Source organism: Staurois parvus, unplaced genomic scaffold (genome assembly GCF_062004578.1).
Source record: "Staurois parvus isolate SC_StPar_1 unplaced genomic scaffold, SC_StPar_1.0 ptg000855l, whole genome shotgun sequence".
Lineage (NCBI taxonomy): Eukaryota > Metazoa > Chordata > Amphibia > Anura > Ranidae > Staurois > Staurois parvus.
The window spans coordinates 39,352-53,590 of NW_028318651.1; the positions used below are offsets into that span (position 1 = coordinate 39,352).

General features: G+C 55.9%; 1 protein-coding gene across 1 annotated transcript in view; it reads right to left on the reverse strand.

The window, feature by feature from the left end:
• The window catches only part of SLC49A4 (solute carrier family 49 member 4), an 84,471-nt gene that overhangs the window by 33,873 nt on the left and 36,359 nt on the right, over positions 1-14,239 (reverse strand). The window contains exon 5 of the mRNA XM_089655607.1: positions 11,652-11,760. Coding sequence (XP_089511733.1) covers positions 11,652-11,760 — 109 coding nt within the window. The remainder of the gene's footprint in view (positions 1-11,651; positions 11,761-14,239) is intronic.

Genomic DNA, 14,239 nt, shown 5'->3' on the forward strand with positions numbered 1-14,239 from the left:
GAAACGTATGAGGTGGGGCAGGATAAATGACAGTAAAAAATGGATTTAGGGTCAGTTCACAAAAAAAAAAAAAATATACACGCAGCCCAGAGGAGTTCCTGCATACACGTTTTTCAAGTGTTTTCAACGCATTTTCAATGCGTTCCGGCGCATTGTTTGATGCGTTCTGGTTCATTTTATTCCCCCCCCTTGCTTCAACTGAAGGACGTGCATTTTACTTCCCCTTCCGGGGAGTCTCCCTTCTTGGTTCTGCCGCCCCTTCCGGGATGTCTCTTTTCTTGGTTCTGCCACCCACCCCTTCCGGGGAGTCTCCCTTCTTGGTTCTGCCGCCCCTTCCGGGATGTCTCATTTCTTGGTTTGGCACCCCTTCCAGGATGTCTCACTTCTTGGTTCTGCCACCCACCCCTTCCAGGATGTCTCACTTCTTGGTTCGGCCACCCCTTCCGGGGAGTCTCCCTTCTTGGTTCTGCCACCCACCCCTTCCAGGATGTCTCACTTCTTGGTTCGGCCACCCCTTCCGGGGAGTCTCCCTTCTTGGTTCTGCCGCCCCTTCCGGGATGTCTCACTTCTTGGTTTGGCACCCCTTCCAGGATGTCTCACTTCTTGGTTCTGCCACCCACCCCTTCCGGGATGTCTCACTTCTTGGTTCGGCCACCCCTTCCGGGGAGTCTCCCTTCTTGGTTCTGCCGCCCCTTCCGGGATGTCTCACTTCTTGGTTTGGCACCCCTTCCGGGATGTCTCACTTCTTGGTTTGGCACCCCTTCCAGGATGTCTCACTTCTTGGTTCTGCCACCCACCCCTTCCGGGATGTCTCACTTCTTGGTTCGGCCACCCCTTCCGGGGAGTCTCCCTTCTTGGTTCGGCCGCCCCTTCCGGGATGTCTCACTTCTTGGTTCGGCCACCCCTTCCGGGGAGTCTCCCTTCTTGGTTCTGCCACCCACCCCTTCCAGGATGTCTCACTTCTTGGTTCGGCCACCCCTTCCGGGGAGTCTCCCTTCTTGGTTCTGCCGCCCCTTCCGGGATCTCACTTCTTGGTTCTGCCACCCCTTCCGGGAAGTCTCCCTTCTTGGTTCGGCCACCCTTTCCGGGAGTCTCACTTCTTGGTTCGGCCACCCTTTCCGGGAGTCTCACTTCTTGGTTCGGCCACCCTTTCCGGGAGTCTCACTTCTTGGTTCGGCCACCCTTTCCGGGAGTCTCACTTCTTGGTTCGGCCACCCTTTCCGGGAGTCTCACTTCTTGGTTCGGCCACCCTTTCCGGGAGTCTCACTTCTTGGTTCGGCCACCCCTTCCGGGAGTCTCACTTCTTGGTTCGGCCACCCCTTCCGGGAGTCTCACGTCTTGGTTCGGCCACCCCTTCTGATGTTCTCCAGGCAGTAAAAAAAAGAGAAAGCCATTCTAAGCCTCACTGTAATTGCCATGTCAGCTGAGTGGCTTTTTTTTTTTAACCTGCTCTGTAATGGTTTGCAGAGAGCAGTCTCGATCCTCCTCTTCTCAGGTCCCCTACTGGCGCTCCTGGGCTTCTTCCCCCTGCCAAGCTGTTTGTTATGAGGGCACTCACTAGCCAGCTCTGCGTGTCCATAGACACAGAGTGCGGCTGAGCCCGCCCTGCTCCTTAATGGCTGTGATTGACAGCAGAGAGAGCCAATGGCTCCAGCTGCTTTGTCTCAGCCAAAGAGGAGGGAGAGAGCCTCTGCTTTCTGTGCACAGCACGGGATCAAGATCAGGCCCAGGCTCAGGTAAGTATTAGGGGGAAAGCTAAACCTTTTATAACCACTTAAAAAAAGAGCTCCAGTGTCCCCACTACCATTTTCTTTAACCACTTACCCCCCTTCCTGACGCCATTTTTTGCGATACGGAGCTGCGTTACTTTTATTGACAATTAAAACATTTTTACTTTTTGGGATTTTACAACCAATTCTCAGCTTTGAGACTATTTGGCCTAGATTTTCATTTGCCAACATGTCCCCCCTAGCAGTCTGGCACCACTTTACCCACTCTCAGCCAAATATAGATTATAACAAGAAATGCAAACCGCGCTCCAAAACGCAGCTCTTCTTTAGGCGTTTAATAAATGTCAAGGAAAGACTGCATACATTGATGTCTCCACCCGAACCCAACTCTGACGCGTTTCGTCACTGCTGGCTTGCTCACAAGGACTTCCTGTAGTCTTACGAGCAGGCCAGCAGTGATGAAACGCGTCGAGAAAGGTTGGTTTCGGATGAAGACATCAATGTATGAAGTCATTGATACTTATTTATACTTACTTATAAATCCTGTATAATAATAATTTGTCAAAATGAAGAGAATTTTACAATTCTTTTTTTTTTTTTTGACTTTTCATTGAGAGTGAAGACAGACTGTGGACTGTGGTAGCCAACACTGAAGAGTTGCTGCTCTGGGTCGGTCCACACTAACTACACCCCACACCTCTGCCGAGAAGGTGCTTACATAGCTTGCAAGCTGCAGTGAACAAAAAAAATCCCGGACGGCTGCACTCCAACAGATCAACTTTATTGAGATAAAACTTCAAACAGGCAGAATCACATATGGTGGGGGAACCAGAGCAAGGTTGGCATGTTTGGCATGTTGGCACTTACTCATGACCTCCAACCATATGTGATTCTGCCTGTTGGAACTGTATCTCTCAATAAAGTGGATCTGTTGGAGTGCAGCCATTCAGGATTTTTTGTTGTTCGCTGTGATAGCCAGCACCCGGGTCGTCAATGTGAAATCAAAGGAGAAAGTCTGGAGCGGAGCAATGCGTTTGAGTATACCCCTTACCTACTGCCACCCTTTCAGAAGCAAGGCATAGCAATGGACACTGGGAATGCAGCAGGTCACTGGCGGCAAAGCACACCTTAAAGTGGTTGTAGACTTCAGGCATGAAGCATATTCCTCTATAGCCATGGTGGCGAACCTATGGCACGTGTGCCGCAGTGGGAACGCAGAGCCCTCGCTGCCGGCACGTGAGCCAAGTCGCCCCACTACTGCCCTGCAGCCAAGCATTGAGTACCGCGCATGTGCAGCGCCAGCCGCTGACGCCACAAGCTGCGACTACCTCCCTAGCTTTCAGCGTGCCTTCAGCCAGTGCGGTCAGCCAGCAGTGGATCTGCTACAGCAGCTACAAACAAGAATGCCGATTTGCTGCACTGGATGTGCGTTTTTATACATATTTAATGGAGACTGGCATTCCCCCCCTGGCATTTAAATCTGCAGCATTAGGGACGTTGCCCCTCTGCGCCCGTAGGGCGGGAGGGAGCTGCAGATCCGGACAGGGGGCGGGAGGGAGCTGCAGATCCGGACAGCGGGCGGGAGGGAGCTGCAGATCCGGACAGCGGGCGGGAGGGAGCTGCAGATCCGGACAGCGGGCGGGAGGGAGCTGCAGATCCGGACAGCGGGCGGGAGGGAGCTGCAGATCCGGACAGCGGGCGGGAGGGAGCTGCAGATCCGGACAGCGGGCGGGAGGGAGCTGCAGATCCGGACAGGGGGCGGGAGGGAGCTGCAGATCCGGACAGGGGGCGGGAGGGAGCTGCAGATCCGGACAGGGGGCGGGAGGGAGCTGCAGATCCGGACAGCGGGCGGGAGGGAGCTGCAGATCCGGACAGCGGGCGGGAGGGAGCTGCAGATCCGGACAGCGGGCGGGAGGGAGCTGCAGATCCGGACAGCGGGCGGGAGGGAGCTGCAGATCCGGACAGCGGGCGGGAGGGAGCTGCAGATCCGGACAGCGGGCGGGAGGGAGCTGCAGATCCGGACAGCGGGCGGGAGGGAGCTGCAGATCCGGACAGCGGGCGGGAGGGAGCTGCAGATCCGGACAGCGGGCGGGAGGGAGCTGCAGATCCGGACAGGGGGCGGGAGGGAGCTGCAGATCCGGACAGGGGGCGGGAGGGAGCTGCAGATCCGGACAGGGGGCGGGAGGGAGCTGCAGATCCGGACAGGGGGCAAGAGGGAGCTGCAGGTCCGGACAGGGGGCGGGAGGGAGCTGCAGGTCCGGACAGGGGGCGGGAGGGAGCTGCAGGTCCGGACAGGGGGCGGGAGGGAGCTGCAGGTCCGGACAGGGGGCGGGAGGGAGCTGCAGGTCCGGACAGGGGGCGGGAGGGAGCTGCAGGTCCGGACAGGGGGCGGGAGGGAGCTGCAGGTCCGGACAGGGGGCGGGAGGGAGCTGCAGGTCCGGACAGGGGGCGGGAGGGAGCTGCAGGTCCGGACAGGGGGCGGGAGGGAGCTGCAGGTCCGGACAGGGGGCGGGAGGGAGCTGCAGGTCCGGACAGGGGGCGGGAGGGAGCTGCAGGTCCGGACAGGGGGCGGGAGGGAGCTGCAGGTCCGGACAGGGGGCGGGAGGGAGCTGCAGGTCCGGACAGGGGGCGGGAGGGAGCTGCAGGTCCGGACAGGGGGCGGGAGGGAGCTGCAGGTCCGGACAGGGGGCGGGAGGGAGCTGCAGGTCCGGACAGGGGGCGGGAGGGAGCTGCAGGTCCGGACAGGGGGCGGGAGGGAGCTGCAGGTCCGGACAGGGGGCGGGAGGGAGCTGCAGGTCCGGACAGGGGGCGGGAGGGAGCTGCAGGTCCGGACAGGGGGCGGGAGGGAGCTGCAGGTCCGGACAGGGGGCGGGAGGGAGCTGCAGGTCCGGACAGGGGGCGGGAGGGAGCTGCAGGTCCGGACAGGGGGCGGGAGGGAGCTGCAGGTCCGGACAGGGGGCGGGAGGGAGCTGCAGGTCCGGACAGGGGGCGGGAGGGAGCTGCAGGTCCGGACAGGGGGCGGGAGGGAGCTGCAGGTCCGGACAGGGGGCGGGAGGGAGCTGCAGGTCCGGACAGGGGGCGGGAGGGAGCTGCAGGTCCGGACAGGGGGCGGGAGGGAGCTGCAGGTCCGGACAGGGGGCGGGAGGGAGCTGCAGGTCCGGACAGGGGGCGGGAGGGAGCTGCAGGTCCGGACAGGGGGCGGGAGGGAGCTGCAGGTCCGGACAGGGGGCGGGAGGGAGCTGCAGGTCCGGACAGGGGGCGGGAGGGAGCTGCAGGTCCGGACAGGGGGCGGGAGGGAGCTGCAGGTCCGGACAGGGGGCGGGAGGGAGCTGCAGGTCCGGACAGGGGGCGGGAGGGAGCTGCAGGTCCGGACAGGGGGCGGGAGGGAGCTGCAGGTCCGGACAGGGGGCGGGAGGGAGCTGCAGGTCCGGACAGGGGGCGGGAGGGAGCTGCAGGTCCGGACAGGGGGCGGGAGGGAGCTGCAGGTCCGGACAGGGGGCGGGAGGGAGCTGCAGGTCCGGACAGGGGGCGGGAGGGAGCTGCAGGTCCGGACAGGGGGCGGGAGGGAGCTGCAGGTCCGGACAGGGGGCGGGAGGGAGCTGCAGGTCCGGACAGGGGGCGGGAGGGAGCTGCAGGTCCGGACAGGGGGCGGGAGGGAGCTGCAGGTCCGGACAGGGGGCGGGAGGGAGCTGCAGGTCCGGACAGGGGGCGGGAGGGAGCTGCAGGTCCGGACAGGGGGCGGGAGGGAGCTGCAGATCCGGACAGGGGGCGGGAGGGAGCTGCAGATCCGGACAGGGGGCGGGAGGGAGCTGCAGATCCGGACAGGGGGCGGGAGGGAGCTGCAGATCCGGACAGGGGGCGGGAGGGAGCTGCAGATCCGGACAGGGGGCGGGAGGGAGCTGCAGATCCGGACAGGGGGCGGGAGGGAGCTGCAGATCCGGACAGGGGGCGGGAGGGAGCTGCAGATCCGGACAGGGGGCGGGAGGGAGCTGCAGATCCGGACAGAATAATATGAGAGAACTCCTGCCTTTCTGTCCTGATCTAAAGCTCCCTCCCGCCCCCTGTAGGGCTGCGAGGACGATGGTGGTGGCCAAGTGGGAGACCCAGAAGAGGACACCCAGCTGCTAAGTGGCACAGCCGCGGTCCAGGCAGGTCGGTCAATTGTGGTCCTTCATTTATGGATTCCCGATATACACACTGGGTGTCAGGGAATGGGAAGATCGCCTCGGCGATCGAATCTGCACATGCGTAGAATCCTGACAAGGCATACAGGCAGGCAGGCACTAGGACCCAGGCGCGCCTGTCACCGATGACTGCGCCGGGCAGGCACTAGGACCCAGGAGCGCCTGTCAGGAGTTGGGCGGCCTATTTAAACCCAGCTCTTGCAATGCTCAAGTGCCGTATGGTCTTACCTGTTACCTGTGTTCCTGTTTGATCCAGTGTTCCTGAATACCTTGTTGCCGACCCAGCCTGTTCCTGATACTGCTGTCTTCTCCTGCTCTGATCCCTGGCTTGTCTGACCATTCTCCTGCTTACCCTGCACGTTCTGATCTCCTGTTAACGAACCCGGCTTGTGACCTGTTTATTCCTCTGCCTGCTGACTTTGTACCACGCCGCCACCACTGTTACCGACCCAGCCTGCCTGACGCTGCTCTTGTGACCTCCTCACATCAGACTCTCACCTGCTATACACCTCCAACGGTGCTTCTACCACAGCTGGGTGAACTCAAGGGCCGCGACCTGGTCTCGGCCTGCTCCAAGTCCATCCCCACCATCAGGGGCCCTGGTGAACAAGCAGGTAGGGACTTAGATTCCGCGCCTTGGGGGAATCCGGTCTGTGGAGTGCTAGAGGCTACCGCTGTAGGATCCCTGACAGAACCATACGGCCATGACAGAGTCTGGAGGAGGACCTTCACCCTGGGAAGAGATGTGCCAACATCTGGCAGCACTCACATGAGCGGTGAAGACCCTGGAAGAGGGATACAAGCACCTGGAGGGACAGGTTCAGAGCCTGGCCGCACCAACACCCACAACATTGGGCTCAGTGGGAACACCTCCCGCCACGGGTTCAGCAGGGCCTTCCACTGGAGCAGCATTTACAATTCCTCCGCCAGAACCAAGAGTACCGACCCCTGAGCGGTTCAGTGGGGATCGAGGGAAGTTCAGGGCCTTCCAAAACTCCTGCCAGCTATACTTTGACCTGCAACCCCGGACCTTCTCTTCAGAATCGCTGAAGGTGGGATTTGTTATATCCCTGTTGCAGGGCGAACCTCAGGGATGGGCCCATCGCCTGATGGAGGCCCACCACCCACATTTGAACACTGTGGCCACCTTCTTTAAGGCAATGGCACAGCTGTATGATGACCCGCATCGAGCTGCCTCGGCTGAGGCAGCCCTCTATTCTCTACAACAGGGACGCGGGCTGCAGAGGATTATGCTGCGGAGTTTAGGCGCTGGAGTGGAGATACACAATGGAACGACGCAGCCTTGCGCCACCAGTTCCGGTTGGGACTGTCGGAACCACTGAAGGACGAGTTGGCAAGAATAGGGGTTCCAGACTCCTTGGAAGGTCTAATAGATCGTGCGATCCAAATCGATCGCAGACTGCGGGAAAGGAGACAGGAGAGGTCCAGCCAGGGGCAAAGAACCTCATGGATGCTGCCAAGAGTACCAGTCATGCCAAGGGTCAGTGTTGGCAATCGGGGCCCAGAGCCGTCAGAGGGAGCCGAACCTATGCAACTCGGCTTGATGCGACCTTCCCTTTCTACTGAGGAACGACAGAGGCGTCGGGCAAACAACCTGTGTCTGTACTGCGGAGCAGCGGGTCATGTGGTGCACTCCTGTCCGGAGAAATACTGTAAGTCCTCTATTTTCTCTAATATATCTACTGTGTGCACAGGCAACCCCACTCACTTGGCTGTACCTGTGTCTTTTCAGCTCCCAGGAGGAAGCATACAGGTGACGGCTATTATTGACTCCGGGGCATGTAGCTGCTTTGTTGATCTCAGTTTTGCTACCCAGCATCAGATACCATTACTCACCAAAGAACATGGGTTGAATATTTTCTTGGCAGATGGGTCTCAAATAAAATCGGGGACGGTAGATCGGGAGACTCCTCCCATACACACCACAGTGGCGGGACATCACCAGGAGTTCCTCCGTTTGGACGCCATCGCGTCCCCCCTATTTCCAGTTATTCTGGGGCTCCCCTGGCTACGAGCTCACGACCCCCAGATTGACTGGAAGACCGGGTCAGTCCAGTTTCCCTCACAATACTGTCAGGAACATTGTTTATCTAAGTTATCATTAAATACACAGGCCCTACTGGCTGTAAGCCCTGATGCCGAGTTAGCCCAAATTGTGCCTGCGGCCTACCACCAATTCTTGGATGTATTTAGTCCACGGGGGGCAGAAGTTCTTCCCCCACATCGAGCATATGATTGCCCCATTGATCTGCTCCCAGGTTCAGAAATCCCTTTTGGCCGCATTTTTCCACTATCTGAGCGAGAACTAGGGGCACTAAAAGAATACATTGATGAGAGCCTCCGTAAGGGATTTATCCGCCCTTCCACATCACCGGCCGGGGCAGGGATTTTCTTTGTCGAGAAAAAGGACGGATCCCTGAGACCTTGTGTTGACTACAGGGACCTCAACAAGATTACGGTCAAAAACCGCTACCCCCTTCCTTTGGTTCCAGAGTTGTTTCAGAGGTTAAAATCAGCATCCATTTTTTCTAAACTGGATCTCAGGGGTGCCTATAACTTGGTAAGGATACGTGAGGGGGATGAGTGGAAAACGGCATTTCGCACTCGGTTCGGGCATTTTGAGTGTCTAGTCATGCCTTTCGGGTTATGTAATGCACCAGCCACCTTCCAGCACTTTGTCAACGACATTTTCAGGGACTTCCTTGACATTTTTGTAATCGTCTACTTGGGCGATATCTTGATATTCTCCTCGTCTTTGGAAGCACATCGGGGACATGTTAGGAGTGTGCTAGAACGTCTCCGTCAGCATGGACTCTACGCTAAAGCTGAGAAATGCTGTTTTGAACAGAAAAGCATCTCATTTCTTGGTCTAATTATCTCCACCACGGGGATCGCTATGGACCCCAAAAGATCTCGGCCATCCTGGAATGGCCTGCCCCCACGGATAAGAAGGGCATCCAGAGGTTTATTGGGTTTGCCAATTTTTATAGAAAATTTATAAAGAACTTTTCAGGCCTGGTAGCACCCATTACTCAGCTCACCAAAGTGGGAGTACGTTTCCAATGGACCCCAGCAGCACAGGCAGCTTTTGAGGCATTGAAAAAGCTATTCACAACGGCTCCCATTCTGAACCATCCTGATGCATCATTGCCCTACATACTAGAGGTAGATGCATCGGAAGTGGCTGTAGGAGCAGTGTTATCACAGAGGGTAGGGGCCAAGGAGCTGATGCACCCAGTGGCTTTCTTTTCTAGGAAGCTCTCCCCTTCGGAAAGGAATTATGATATTGGGGATCGGGAATTACTGGCCATTAAGACCGCTCTGGAGGAATGGCGATATCTGCTAGAGGGGGCCCCACATCCCATTCTGGTCTATACCGACCACAAAAACCTCGAGTACTTGAAAACCGCTAAACGCCTCCGTCCACGCCAGGCTAGATGGGCACTGTTTTTTGCAAGGTTTAACCTCCACATAACGTATCGTCCTGGGTCAAAAAACACTAAGCCAGATGCTCTTTCCCGGATGTTTGAGGACCCTGGAGAGAACCCCCAGCCAGACACCATCCTGCCAGCAGGTAGCTTCCTACTGCTTCAATCTGAGCTGTTGTCTAAATTGCAGGCTGCTTCCACCCGGGTCTCTGACCTGCCTGGAGTCTCCCTACTGAATAAGGAGGGACTCTTCTGGAAGGGGGAACAAATCATGGTACCCAAGGAGGTCCAGTCCCTGGTGTTAGGTTACTGCCATGACCATCCCCTAGCGGGGCACTTTGGGATACATAAGACTATAGATCTGGCACGACGCACATTTTGGTGGCCAAACATGGCCAAGGATTGTGAAGCGTATGTGAGATCTTGCCCCATCTGCAACCGGAATAAACCTACCAGAGACAAGGCCTGGGGCCTATTGAGACCTTTACCAATACCTGACCGTCCCTGGAGTATGATCTCCTTAGATTTTATTGTAGAATTGCCACCCTCGCAAGATCACACCGTGATCTTTGTGGTAGTGGATCGCCTTTCTAAAATGGCCCATTTCCTTCCACTAGCCAAGACACCATCTGCCTCCGAAACAGCCCAAGTGTTCATTAGAGAGATTGTGAGGCTTCACGGAGTGCCAAGAGAGATTGTCTCAGACCGGGGGGTGCAATTTACGTCCAAATTCTGGAAAGCGCTATGTGAGGGGCTGGAGATTAAGTTATCTTTTTCGTCAGCATATCACCCCCAGACAAACGGGCAGACAGAACGAACCAATCAGACTCTCGAGCAATATCTGAGATGCTACACATCGTTCCTGCAGAATGACTGGCTGACACTTCTACCAATGGCAGAATTTGCATATAATAATGTGAATCATTCCGCCACCAACCAATCCCCATTCTTTGCCAATTATGGGTTCCATCCTACCTTCCTGCCAGACCTGGTTCCTGAGAACTCAGTCCCGGCAGCCCAGGACACCTTAGAGTTCTTTACTACCAATAACAAGGTATTACAGGAAACAATGGCTAAGGCCCAAGAAGACAGTAAGAGGTTTTGTGACAGGAGGAGGAAGGGAGAATTGGTCATACACCCTGGGGATCGGGTTTGGTTGTCAACAGCCAACCTAAAACTGACATGCCCATCCAGAAAATTGGCACCCAAATTTGTGGGACCTTTCCCAGTAGAACGCAAGGTTAATGAAGTGGCATTTAAACTGACTCTCCCCGAGTCCCTCAAAATACATCCAGTCTTCCACGTATCATTATTAAAACCTGCAGTTCCAGACCCCTTTTTAGACCGCAGGTCTAGACCTCCAGAAGCTATAGATATCAACGGGGAGGAGGAATTCGAGGTGGAGGCAATTTTGGATTGTAGGAAGAGGGGTGGTCAGGTACAATACCTGATCAAGTGGAAAGGCTTTGGGCCGGAGGAGAATTCGTGGGAACCAGCCCAGAATGTCCATGCCCCCAGATTAGTACGAGAATTCCGTCATAGCCAGCCACAAAGGAGGAATCGGGTGGGCATCCGGAGGCTGCCCGTAAGGGGGGGGCAATGTCAGGGAATGGGAACATTGCCTCGACGATCGAATCTGCACATGCGTAGAATCCTGACAAGACATACAGGCAGGCAGGCACTAGGACCCAGGCGCGCCTGTCACCGATGACTGCGCCGGGCAGGCACTAGGACCCAGGAGCGCCTGTCAGGAGTTGGGCGGCCTATTTAAACCCAGCTCTTGCAATGCTCAAGTGCCGTATGGTCTTACCTGTTACCTGTGTTCCTGTTTGATCCAGTGTTCCTGAATACCTTGTTGCCGACCCAGCCTGTTCCTGATACTGCTGTCTTCTCCTGCTCTGATCCCTGGCTTGTCTGACCATTCTCCTGCTTAACCCTGCACGTTCTGATCTCCTGTTAACGAACCCGGCTTGTGACCAGTTTATTCCTCTGCCTGCTGACTTTGTACCACGCTGCCACCACTGTTACCGACCCAGCCTGCCTGACGCTGCTCTTGTGACCTCCTCACATCAGACTCTCACCTGCTATACACCTCCAACGGTGCTTCTACCACAGCTGGGTGAACTCAAGGGCCGCGACCTGGTCTCGGCCTGCTCCAAGTCCATCCCCACCATCAGGGGCCCTGGTGAACAAGCAGGTAGGGACTTAGATTCCGCGCCTTGGGGGAATCCGGTCTGTGGAGTGCTAGAGGCTACCGCTGTAGGATCCCTGACACTGGGAACACTCACCTGGTTCACATGGATAGGTGTTAAGATCAGATCCAAAACCCCGGACCAGCCAGCATAGAACCCTAGAGGTATGGCGTAAGCCAGAACGATCATTAGGAACCGAACGTTGCTGGAATGAAAAACAAAACAAAGCAATATTAAAAACAAAAACAGCCATTGCATCCTTGGGGGGGGGGGGGGGGCATGGAAAAACTACAAAACGTCTTCACCATTACAGAGCTCCAGTGACTAATTACTACTAATAGAGATCGGTCAATATTTCCTTTCAGGGAATAAGCCCTAAAGGATATCAATATTAGTGTTCACAGTATATGGATAAAGCTTCATACATACAAACAACACAACAGCATTTTGTTCTGTTACCTGACCGTGTAGTACGCACTATGCCAGTGGTCCCCAACCTGAGGTCCTCTGCTCGCCTTTAACTGGCCCTGAGGGCACTGATCCTCCCCTGAAACCAACCATGGGGCACAATTCCTTCCTAGGACACCAACAGGGCACACTTCCTCCCATTGACAAACAATGGGGCACTATTCCTTCCACCAACAGATGGGATTCTCCCAAGGACAGCAATGACAGGGCACTATTCTTTTCACGGACACCAATAATGGGACTCTTCGTTTAGAACGTTTGAGGACCCCAGCACTAGAAGAAGCCATGGAGCAGCATAATCAGAACAGCTGAAAAAAACCACAAAATAAATACTGACCACCAACAATTACGCCAGTGGCAGGGCCCCCTAATGCCCACTGACGCCAATGGCAGGGCCCCCTAATGCCCACTGACGCCAATGGCAGGGCCACCTTCCACCCACTGATGCCAATGGGGTGCCCTTCCTCTCACTTACACCAATGGTGGGGAACTATTCCTTCCACCAACAATTATGGGGCACCAATTCTCCCACTAAAACTAACAATAGGGCCCTTCGTTTGAAAGGTTTGAGGACCCCAGCACTAAAGACAGCAGATGAGAAGCAACCTCAGGATGCTAAAAAAAAAAATAAAACACAAAAGAAATAGACACCAACACAATCTCCAATGGCGGGGCACCCTTCCACCCATCGACGCCAATGGCGGGGCACCCATCCACCCATCGACGCCAATGGCGGGGCACCCTTCCACGCCAATGGCGGGGCACCCTTCCACGCACTGAGCACTAGCGGAAGCAGATTAATACCAAAAATTAACATGAAGCAGATAGAAAAAAAAAAAAAAAGTACAACAAACAATGCCAATGGTGGGACACCCTGCCCCCCACCGACGCCGATGGCGGGACACCCTGCCCCCCACCGATGCCAATGGCGGGACACCCTGCCCCCCACCGACGCCAATGGCGGGACACCCTGCCCCCCACCGACGCCAATGGCGGGACACCCTGCCTCCCACCGACAATGATGAGGCACAATCCCTCTCAGCAATACCAACTATGAAGCACTATTCCTCCTCCCACTAGCCACAGGCTCTAGGCAATATCCGCTCCCAGTGCTACAAACCCCCCCCAAACTCCCCCCCCCCGAGTCATTTCGCACTCCCACAGACCACAAAGCCCGGTGGATTGTTTATTCTCACTGACACCAGGGCATTTTCTACTACCATTGATCCCAATCATCCCCCCTATGGTCTGTAGGACTGAACTGGTCCATTGTTTTTCATAAGTCTGAAGACCACATCCATCACCAGGATACCAGTTAAAATACACCAAAGAAACACATACTAACCATTCCAACTTCCAAAAGGCTTTCTAAATGTGGTCAGTTTTTCAATGTTACAAAGCTACACAGGTGACTCGCGTGGCATTTCCTCTTCCTAGTTTGGCTTCTTGGGTTACCTCTTGGGCCTCCAGTATCCTCACTGGTCAGCATCAATGACCCAAAAAGCAATAAAGGTCACAGTGGACCACTCCATGCAAGGTCCACAATTATGTCTTAACGAGGACAGCCTGCCTCCCACTGACGCAAATGGCAGGACACCCTTCCTTCCACCAACGCAAATGGCAGGACACCCTTCCTCCCACTGACAATGATGAGGCACAATCCCTCTCAGCGATACAAACTATGAAGCACTACTCCTCCTCCCACTAGCCACAGGCTCTAGGCAATATCCGCTCCCAGTGCTACAAACCCCCGAGTCATTTCGCATGCCCACAGACCACGGAGCTGGGTGGATTGTTTATTCTCACTGACACCAGGGCATTTTCTACTACCATTGAACCCAATCATCCCCACTATGGTCTGTAGGACTCAACTGATCCATTGTTTTTAATAAGTCTGAAGACCACATCCATCACCAGGATACCAGTTAAAAATACACCCAAGAAACACATACTAAACATTCCAACTTTCAAAAGGCTTTCTAAATGTGGTCACCTTTTCAATGGTTCAAAGCCACACAGGTGACTCACGTGGTAATCCGTCTTCCAAGTTTGGCTTCTTGGGTTACCTCTTGGGCCTCCAGTATCCTCACTGGTCAGCATCAACGACCCAGGAAGCAATGAGGTCATAGTCTGAACGAGGACAGCCTGCCTCCCATCGCCGCCAATGGCGGGACACCCTGCCTCCCACTGACGCAAATGGCAGGATACCCTTCCTC